Source organism: Hipposideros armiger, unplaced genomic scaffold, assembly GCF_001890085.2.
Source record: "Hipposideros armiger isolate ML-2016 unplaced genomic scaffold, ASM189008v1 scaffold_82, whole genome shotgun sequence".
Classification (NCBI taxonomy): Eukaryota; Metazoa; Chordata; class Mammalia; order Chiroptera; family Hipposideridae; genus Hipposideros; species Hipposideros armiger.
Genome location: NW_017731432.1, coordinates 3,790,375 through 3,800,377, shown reverse-complemented (window position 1 = coordinate 3,800,377; position 10,003 = coordinate 3,790,375). Strand labels below are relative to the sequence as shown.

General features: G+C 45.0%; 1 protein-coding gene across 10 annotated transcripts in view; it reads left to right on the top strand.

Moving 5' to 3' along the window:
- ERI3 (ERI1 exoribonuclease family member 3) overlaps window positions 1-10,003 on the top strand; it is a 137,761-nt gene that overhangs the window by 5,908 nt on the left and 121,850 nt on the right. For 5 of the 10 annotated variants that reach the window (XM_019643786.1, XM_019643781.1, XM_019643785.1 and 2 more), the window contains one exon: window positions 7,938-8,215. The exons of 2 other annotated variants lie outside the window; for them this stretch is intronic. In XM_019643786.1, the coding sequence (XP_019499331.1) occupies window positions 7,961-8,215 (255 nt within the window). In that variant the 5' untranslated portion in view covers window positions 7,938-7,960. The remainder of the gene's footprint in view (window positions 1-7,937; window positions 8,216-10,003) is intronic. 3 more of the 10 variants (XM_019643782.1, XM_019643784.1, XM_019643789.1) reach the window with 2 other exon arrangements.

The window sequence follows — 10,003 nt, the reverse complement described above, 5'->3', positions numbered from 1 at the left end:
GTCATGACTTTGGGCATATTCATTCAGCAAACATTGGCTCGTACTTTGTGCCTGGCCCTGTGCTGGGAGCTGGGAATACAGACATGAATAAAGCATGGTCCTGGCTCTCACAGATCTATGTCTATAGCTCAGTGTTTCTCAGACTTTTAAAGCTCATACACTATTTAGATGGAAAAAAAAAATCTTATGTTTTTCTTTAATGCTACTTGAAATTTTAAAATGCATTAAAGAGTCTGACAAAAAACAAGTCAGAAATTATGTCAAATATGATTTTTAATCACATGTGCACATACACATAGCTATACCTGCTACCTTTCATCCTTCCCACCTTCTCCCTGAAAATTTCTGGTAAAAGGAGAAATATAACTAAAATCTTACAATATAATGAGATAAAAGTTATGAAATCAGGATCAACTATGTTACTGGGTCACACTTAAGCAATTAACTTTATGATGGGGTGTCAGAGAAAGCTCCCAAAAGGGCGAGATTTGAGCTGGATTTTGAAGAAGGAGCAATAAGGTGTCTGGTGAAAATTCCAAAAGATGAGGAGGAGCATTTGCCAAGGCCCAGATCTGTAAAAGGAAACACTGCACGTGGGGAGCTGAGCAGTAGCTGGTTGACACCTTGCCCTCTGCCCGTTCCTCCGCTCGGTGAGATGGGAGGGCAGCTGGGAGGGCGTGCTCTTCTGGAGTTGTGTGTGAGGAGAGGCGTTGAGCTCCTTGTGCTGCAGTTGTTTTAATCCAAGGTACCCCTTCCTGTTTCTGCTTTTTGTAGCCAGGGCTGCAGTTTGTTTTTCTTGTTTAAATATATATTATTATGAAAACAAATTTGGATGATTTGGACAAACTTAATTATTGCATGTGGTTGAGTTACTTTTAAACTCACATCTTACCTCAAAAGAAAAACTGAAGTTGATATGCATTGTTAGCCTTATGGCTCTTGGGGGTATCAGTCCAGTGGGGAAATGTGGGCCCTCAAACATGGGGGTGGAGAACAGGGCCCCAGAGAGTGAGTGCCTCTGAGCCTTAGTTTTCTCATACGTAAAATGGGAATACTGTTACCCATTTTGCTTGATAGTTGGGAGGATTAAATGAGGTGAAATATGTAAATCACTAATATAGTGCCTGGCTTATAGAAGATTTTCAGAAAATGGTGTTTCCCATTTTCTGAATTATTAATGATAGCTCCCTTTTACTGAACATTATTATTGTGCAAAGCACTTTATGTACATCGTGTGATTGAATTGAACCCCTAAGAGATGTGTATTATTATAGCTATTATTACAAAGAATATGTGATGGAGTCAGGATTTGACCTAGGCTTGGCTAATACCAGCGTGTTAACAACTAGCTATATGACTCTTTGTTTCTATACCAGTTCTCCATCTTGGAAGCAGGGCTTTAGGAGGTTCTGGGTGCCTCTCCTCCAGGGTCAGATGCTATCTAAGAGCATGGGAGGTGCTTAAAGGGTGAGAGTGCCATATCCTGCTCTCCCTCCATTTCTATCCTACTTACGGTGAGTTAGAAAACAAGCCTTTGCCCGTTCTCGTATATGATGGGGTCAAACAGATTTGCAGGACTTTGCAAAGAGGTGTTTCCCAGCTTTGGCCCCTCTGTGGAGTCTGCCCAAGCTATTGGGTGTGGCTGACGGGATAGCAAACTGCAGGCAAATCACAGTCACTTCTTTTTGTGTGCTGCCTTGACCTGCTGAGACAGGCAGCGGGAGCGAGCCTCCTGTGGCCTGTGATGTTGGCACCGGAATTTGGTGTTCCTGAATGTCTTTGGTGACTTTAGCTCTGCTGATAGTTTGAGATTAGCAGCTGCTTCTCATGTTGGGTGAGCTTTTCCTAGCCCTGCCTCAGAGCAGAAGCAGCTGTAGCTACAGGCCAAGGGAGCGACAAGTTATATAGAGGAGACTGCATTGTCGAGGTGAGGACCCAGATTTAGAGTTCCTGCTTCCATCCCACTTTGGGGCCATCAGGAAGTTGTGTAGAGGTTCCAGGGCATGTCAAGCATTTTTTTTTTAATTTTTATTTATTTTATTTTTTAAAGATTTTATTGGGGAGTTGGGGGAGGAGAACAGTGCTGGGGAATTGGGGAAGGGGAACAGACAAGTTGCTGTCCTTTTGTTCTTCAGTCTAGTTGTGGAGAATGTAACTTCACTGGCCCATGTTGGTATTATCATTGCGCTCTTCCTGGGTGAGGCAGATCAGTCGCCGGCCACTGGACAGCAACTCACGGCGGCTCTTGGCAGCTCACACCGGTTACTGGCCACACACGGTAGCTTATGGCAGCCCACTACAGCAGGGGCTGCAGCCTATGCCGTCGCTGGCGACTCATGGCAGCCCAGCTCCCGGTCAAGCTGTTGTTCACCATCTTAGCTGTAGAGGGCAGTGTCACTGGCCCTCATGTGGGATTCGAACCGGGGTTCTGCTGCTCAGAGCTGGCGTCCCAAGCCAGCTCTTAACCAACGCGCCACTCGGCCAACTCCAGGGCCATGTCAAGCTTTATTGTTTCAGTCTCTACCTTTCAGCAGACTAGACCGAGCTCTCAGTCCTCTGGCCTCCACTGTGAAATTAATAGAAGCTTGGACGGGTGGTGAGGCCTGCTCCTTGAGTTGGGGCCGTGGCCTGAGGCCCTGAACTGGGAATTGAGAGTCCTGGTTTCTATTCTTAATCTTACTTGCTGTGTGCACCTTATGCATTCCTTTCTCTTCCTGGGGCTCATTTTCACTGGCTGGCTGGACTGTGGCACCTCTTAGATTTTCACCTCTGATTGTCTGATTTTCATAGAAAGTATACTGGCAGTAAGGATGCATTCATTGGATTGAAGATTATGAGTATTGATGGCATGCGTTTTATTTCTACTTTTCCCAGGCTGTTTTTAGCTGCCTAAGATAGAGCCTGCGACCAAGTGTGTTCCAAACAGGTGTTACTATATTCTTTGTTGATGCCTCTGTGTCTCAGGTGCTTGAGCATTTGTACTATAGGTCAGATTGGGACAGGGACTTGCCTCAGGATTGGGACCTGGGGAAGTTGTGGCTGTCTCAGGTGCTTCCAGTCAGCTGGATTCAGGACTTGCCTCTGGTGCCTTGGAGTTTCTCGGGAATCCCTTGCTTCCCAGTCTGGCTTTTAATGGAATGGCTTGAACCCAGGGATGTCATAAACCCATACCCCACCCCCATCCTGAGATTCCAAGTATATGGGGTTGGGGAGATGAGGTGGGAGTAGACCCCATATTTCATGATGGGTTTCTCTTCTTTTCCATCCCCCAGGCTCCCCAGGCCTGTGTATGTGGATATGAAAGGATGGTCCCTCCCTTCCCCCTCCCTTCCCCATCCCTTCCCCCCTCCAGTAATGTAAGGCTATAAAATGTCTATTTACCCAAGACACCAGAATGACTCCTCTGTGGTTCCACTAATCTGGTGATTTGGTGCTTCTCTAGTCTCTCAGGTAAATACAGATTGAGGCTTTTTATAAAGGCATATTATTTCCCTCATTAAATGTGTGTTTTGGCACATGCGTTATTTACCTGACCAACAGTAATGGCTGCAGAGGAGCCATTGGTGTCTGTTGTGTAAATACTCTGCACAGAGACCATCCTCCAGGGGCTGTGGCGCAGGCCTGTTTCTCCAAATCGGGCTGGCCCTGTGGCAGTCCCTGTTTACCCCTCCCCTGCCCCACTGGGGGGCTGGTCCCTTCATTTTGAGGAGAGAATCACTCATTTTCCTCCTTGCCATAGGCTACTTACTACCATTAATTTGCTAGGAGAACGAAAAGGTATCTGAGAATAAATGTTTATAATCTTGGTCTCTGATGAAAGATAGTGTACAGAAATACACAGCATCATAAACTGTGATGTTCGTTCCTTTGGAATTCTGTCCTTCAACTAGATACTTAAAGTCCCAGCTGATGATATAAATTCTGGACTTAACTTATGTTCTGCAAACTTGTGGCTAAAGTCTAAAAACAACCACAGAAAAGAGAAATCCCCATGATGCTGGAGGGCACACAGACAGGTGGAGTGCCACTGCAGGGAGGGCAGGGGTGTTTTCTGAGAAGGCTCTAATGGTGGCAGGAGTGCCCAGTAAGGGGACACTGAGTGAGGGCTCTTATGATAGAGACTTCATGCTTTGAGGGCTGGCTTTTGCTGGCCTTCCTGCCAGAAGAGAGCACACAGCCTCCCTTCTGTGTGTAGTATGAGGAGATAGCATCCTCATATACTGTCTTTTTGGTTTCTTTTCTTTTTTTTTAAACCACATTGCATATGTATTAAAAAAAAAACTTTTAAAAAGTTCGAAATAGACTACATTGACATAAAAGTTGAAAGTAGAGTATAAAGAATTTTTTTCCTGAACTATTTGAGAGTTAAGTTGCCGACCTAATGCCCCTTCACCCTGAATATTTTGCATGTATTTCCTACGTGTAAGGACATTTTCCTCCTTAACCACAATGCAAGCATCAAAACCAAGAAATTAACACTGTTGACACGTTAACCTCTAGCCAGTCCTCAAACCCCATTCAAGTTTTGCCGGTTGTCCCAGTAATGTTCTTTGTGGCAAAATGATCCAGTTCAGAATCATGCATTGCATTTAGTTACTGAATTTTTTAACCTCTAGACTTACCTCAGTAACTGTACCTTGACCTTCATGACCTTGATACTTTTGGTACTTTTGATACCTTGGTACTTTTGAAGATGACAGGCTGGTTGTGTAGACTATCCCTCAATCAGGGTTTGTCTGATCTTTTCTCATGATTAGATTTAGGTTATGCATCTTTGACAGGACTATCACAGAAATGATGTTTTGTTCTTCTCATTGCGTTCTATCATGTGGTGCATGATTTTGATTTTTTCTATTATTGAGGATGTTCATTTTGCTCACTTGAGTAAGGCGTTGTCTGCCAGGCTTCCCCAGTGTAAACTTACTCCCTGTAATAAGAAGCAGTCTATGGGGAGATACTTTCAAACTATGTGAACATCCCTTATCAAACTTTAATTAACTAATTAATTAATTAGTATCTCTATGGACTCATGGTTTCCCTTTTATTCAGTGCATGATAATCCATTAATATTATTACTCTTAATATATGCCCTTCTGTGATTAATCCCTCTATGTAACTAATCTCCCATTGTTGCCACTGCCCTTTCTCCTTGTTGGGTGCTGTTTTTACCCTGCCAATGACTCCCCCCATCAGATTCTTCCACCCCTCCCCCTGTGGATGCCCTCCACACCCACATGGGCTCTGATACTCTGCATCACACCTTCCTGTCTCTATGGATGCCCTTCTCACCTGTTTGGGCTCTGATATTAACCCTTAGACCTTTCTGCTCCCCCATCTCCAGCTGGTGTTGACATCTACCGTCCTCGACCATATTTAATGGCTCTAGAGATTTTTTTAGGAAGGGAAGAGGAAGAGGGGCTGTTTCTTGACTTGAGTTGAACTTGGTTTTTAGAAGTGAGGGAAGTACAGAACCCAGTGACTGCTGACATGTGAAGGCATGGGCTCCTAATGTCTTCCCTCAAGACTTCCTACAAGAGAAGTTTTTTTGACATGGGTGAAATCAGGCAAGAAAGGTGGATAGAGCCTGCGTTCTTAACAGCAAGGTTGCTGGTTCGACGCCCGCATGGGGGGAAAAAAAAATCAGGCGAGAAAGCAAGGCTTGCAGTTAAGAGTACCTCTGGCAATCAACATGTCGTCCATGGGAGGGGATGAGGCGTATATAGCATGCTGTATGAGAGGTCTAGACCATTCTAAGGATGCAGGAGACATTGGCTTTACTCTCTGAGGTTGTCTTAGGCATTAATTGTATTTGTTGGCCCAGGATGATCCAGGTTTGACTAGGTGGGCCTAGCCTAATAGGATAGCAGTAGTAATAATAATAATAAGAAGCTAATATTGAGCCCTTATGTGCCAGACACTGCCATTAATGCTTCACATGTGTCCTTTCATTTCATTCTCACTTAAGGATTAGGAGCTATTATTATTGTCATTTTATAGGTAAGGAATTGAATAACAGAGCTTGCCCATGGTGCCATGACAAATAAGTGGTAACGCCAGGATTCAAACCTGGAAGCCCACCTTAATCACGATGCTTAATTGCCTGTAGCATTTGGAAGATGGGATCTGGTTGACTATATATACACTTTATGTACTACATTTACACATTAGAGAACATTAAGACTTTCGAAAGTCCTCATGCATAGCCTGACTGAGGGGTTAGAGAAACGTTCTAGGGCCCTGAGGGAATTTGGATCCAAACTAGAATATGTAATCTGAGCAGATTGGTGTCCCCCATCTCATCAAGGCCTTTAGAACTGCTGGCTTGGGAGTGAGTGATATGAAGAGCTATTTTGGATTCCTGCTTTCAAAGGGATATTAGCCTGTTTGCCTTTCCAAGGGATTCCCTAATGAAACTCAAGCCAGCTTTTGTCTACCTGGGGCTGAGGAATTTTGGACACATTTTTGGAGAGGCTGTGGAGCTATGGTGAAAACAAGCACTGTGCTTACGCAGGATCCATGAAGAACTTAAAAAACTTTTTGGTCTTAGCTCCACGGCATCCTCATGGAATCCCACTAAAGGGATAGGGAAACACTAGCTAGCATACATCCTATATAGACAAGTTATTGTAGCTCACTCAGTGAGGCAGGGACAGCCAGGAAGAGTGATGCTTGGTGTTGTTTGAGTCCACTCAGGTAGCAGCGACCTCATGACCCTTGAGTATGCCCTGGACCTCCCAGACTGCTCTCCCCTTCCACCCTATGTGAGGGAGCGAGTGCCGATGTGCAGTGTTTCAGAGGCAAGCGTTGGGCTCTCTAGGAATGGGGCTTCAGAAAGCATAAACTATGGCCATTTCTGTATGGAGCAGTGAGATTTCTTATTTGAGGTAAACTTGAGGGAATTTGAGTATTTGGTATGAAAGGGGGGAAAACAAAATTTCTGCTTTGGTGTGTGTGTGTGTGTGTGTGTGTGTGTGTGTGTGTGTTTAAGGAAGCCTGAGTTATTTGTGAGTAAAACTTAGGCTTTGATTTTTATATTTAGTTAGCCCTCTAAGGAGCAGACATTCTGTAAATTTAAAGGGAAAACTTGAAAAGTCATTTGGATTTTTTTTGCACATGTTCACTCAGAAAACTTTACTAGACTTTTAGCAATGCTCCCATTACTGCCACATCTGGGTTTTCTCTTTTTCTTCCCTATTTAAATAAGTCCTGCAGTCATTCAAGGCCTCTTGTAGAGAGTGAGTCTAAAGGCAGCAAATGGGAAGGCCTAAGGCTGTTGCCAGCTGTGCTCTGCAGGCGCTACTCATTTTCCCAGGGTGCCACTTACTGGTTTGGGGGCTGGGGAATCAGAATATCATGAGCAAGCTCCCCTGTGATTGGCCTTGTTTGCTTTCATGGTGAAGAAGGGAGAAGGGTATGTGGAGATGTCAAGATACAGACAGGAAAGCTAGGGGCAAATGGCTCGTAATGGAGCTGAGGGGAGAGTCTCGGGCATTTTCCGCAGCCTGTCTGAGTCTACTTAACTCCTAGGGCAGATTGTATAACTGGGTCACCTCATGTTACTTTGGGAACCTTAGCTTTCATGTTAACTGTTGCCACCTGAGAAGTGAGTACAGCATTTTTCTCTGTCCTCTCTTTTGAACTTTTAGAGTTCCATTTAAAGATGAAGGCCAGTGTTGCATGTTGTTTTGAGAATGCTCTGGGAGACTCCAAGTTGTCATAATGCTGCAGGGGCCAGTATTAGGGTCTTGAACTTCAGTAATGAATACTTTGATTTAGAAAAGGGGTCCAGAAACACACTGGGGAGTGAGAGTGAGTGGTTCATGTTGTGTGATGATCCCTGAAGACTAGATGGAACAAGGCCACAGTGGGAGGGGAGTAGTAACCCAGGCTCTCTGTTTTTTGTTTTGTTTTGTTTTTTTTAACTTTTTCCCCCTAAGTTTTAGATGCTTCTGGATGTTCAATGCTAGCACCTTTACAGACTGGAGCAGCTCGATTTTCTTCATATTTACTTTCAAGAGCAAGAAAAGTGCTGGGCTCCCAGTTGTTTTCTCCCTGTGGTGTTCCGGAGTTCTGCTCCATATCCACCAGAAAGCTGGCGGCCCACGGCTTTGGCGCATCCATGGCAGCAATGGTGTCCTTCCCTCCCCAGAGGTATCACTACTTTTTAGTGCTGGACTTTGAGGCCACGTGCGACAAGCCACAGATTCATCCTCAGGTAACTGTTGCATCATTGCTTCAGAAACGGTGGGGTGGGCAAGGAGGGAGGGGGGATAGCCTTGCTTTCTGGGACCCAGAGGAACTTTCTCAAGTCTTCCTGGCTTTTAGCTATTCACTACAGTTCCTGCCTAGGAAACAGGACGTGGTCCAGGCATGCTAGGAGACCTGAGAAGCCTCTGGAGAGAACTGGGCACCTTGTTTCTCTCCAGCCTCAGCCTATGGCAATCAAAATATTTCCTTCTGTCCCATCCTTTCTCTATCCTCTCCCTTCCCTCCTTCCTTCTCCTGCTATTGCTGCATACCCTTTTAAGAAATACTGTGGTAGTCAGCCTCCAGGATGGCCCCCAGCAATCCTTGTTTTCTGATAGTCATACCCTTGGTAGTTCCCCTCCCACACTGCATCAGAGCTAGCCTTGTATAACCAATAGAATAAGGCAGAATAGACTTATATATATATTCTATATAACCAATAGAATAAGGCGGAATAGTGTGACTGCTGAGGCTAAGTCATGAAAAGCATTGCAGCCTGCTTGCTCTTTTGGATCACTTGTTCTGGAGGAAGCCAGCCACCATGCTGTGAGGACACCATGCTGTGGAGAGGCACCTGTGTACAGGAACTGAGGCTCTTAGCTAAAAGCCAGTACCAAATTGCCAGTCCTGTTTCTTGCCAGCGCTGTCTTGGAAGTGAATCCACCGGCCTCAGTCAGCCTTCAGATAACTCCAGTCACAGTGGACACCTGACTTCAGCCTCAGGAGGGACCCTGAGCCAGACTGGCCAGCTGAGCCACTCCTAAATTCCTGGCTTACAGAAACTGTGAGAGATAAGAAATGATTATTGATGCTTTTTTTCCAGGAAGGTGTGCTTTCTTTAGAATAGTAGATTGTTTTCCATAAAGCAGATACCACAGCCCCTTTACCTTCCCCCTTCTCCTCTCCTGTTTCCTATTCTCCCTTAAAGTCGTGGTGCATTAGAGTCAGGCCTACTGAGGCTTCGGAAGACAGGAGCAGGAGAAGGAGACTGTCCTAAGGGAAAGAAGTTCGGATGAAAGGGAATGTGGCTTGGGAGCTACCTGAGCCACACCTACTTTCTCAGCCCATGCTGTCGAGTCTTCTTCTCTGCCTCCCCCAACTACTGGAGACCCTGTGGTGGGTGTACCTGGGTGGTATGTGGGAATTTTGGTTATGTAGACTGTCTCAGGCTGGGAATCAGGGATCCATGTCCTAATACACCATGTTATTTCCCTTACTGATGTCAATTTCAATTGCCAAGTAAGCCTTTGTGGGACCTGAGTCTCAAATCTAACACATCCCTATTGCATATGATTCATCCCTCTTCTGAACCCTCATGATCGCCTGGCACCTCCCTTACGGCATTTCCTGCCTTTTGCTTCCTGGCACAAGCCTATGTATGTTTGTTTCTGAACTTTTTAGTTAGATTATAAGCTCAGATAATTGTGTAGCTCAGTTCTCTTGTCCTAACAGAGGGTCCTGCCGATGTTGCTAAAGGTGAAGCCTGATTCATGTCTCAATTTGGTCTGTCTGTATCACCTTTCATCTCTCTTTCAAGGGCATTGTTCTTTTTATTTTTTGTTCTTTTTATTTATTTATTGCAGTGCTGATGACATAATGCAGTACAGATTTAAATCACTTGTATCACCAACTCCCTTCCCAGATTTAGGCATCAAGGCCCTTCAGACCTAGGCTGAGGTAGGGCTTCATACTGTTTACCAGGATCTGGGCCTGATTAAAGATTATCTCCAGAATCAATGAACCCTGATGATGTGAT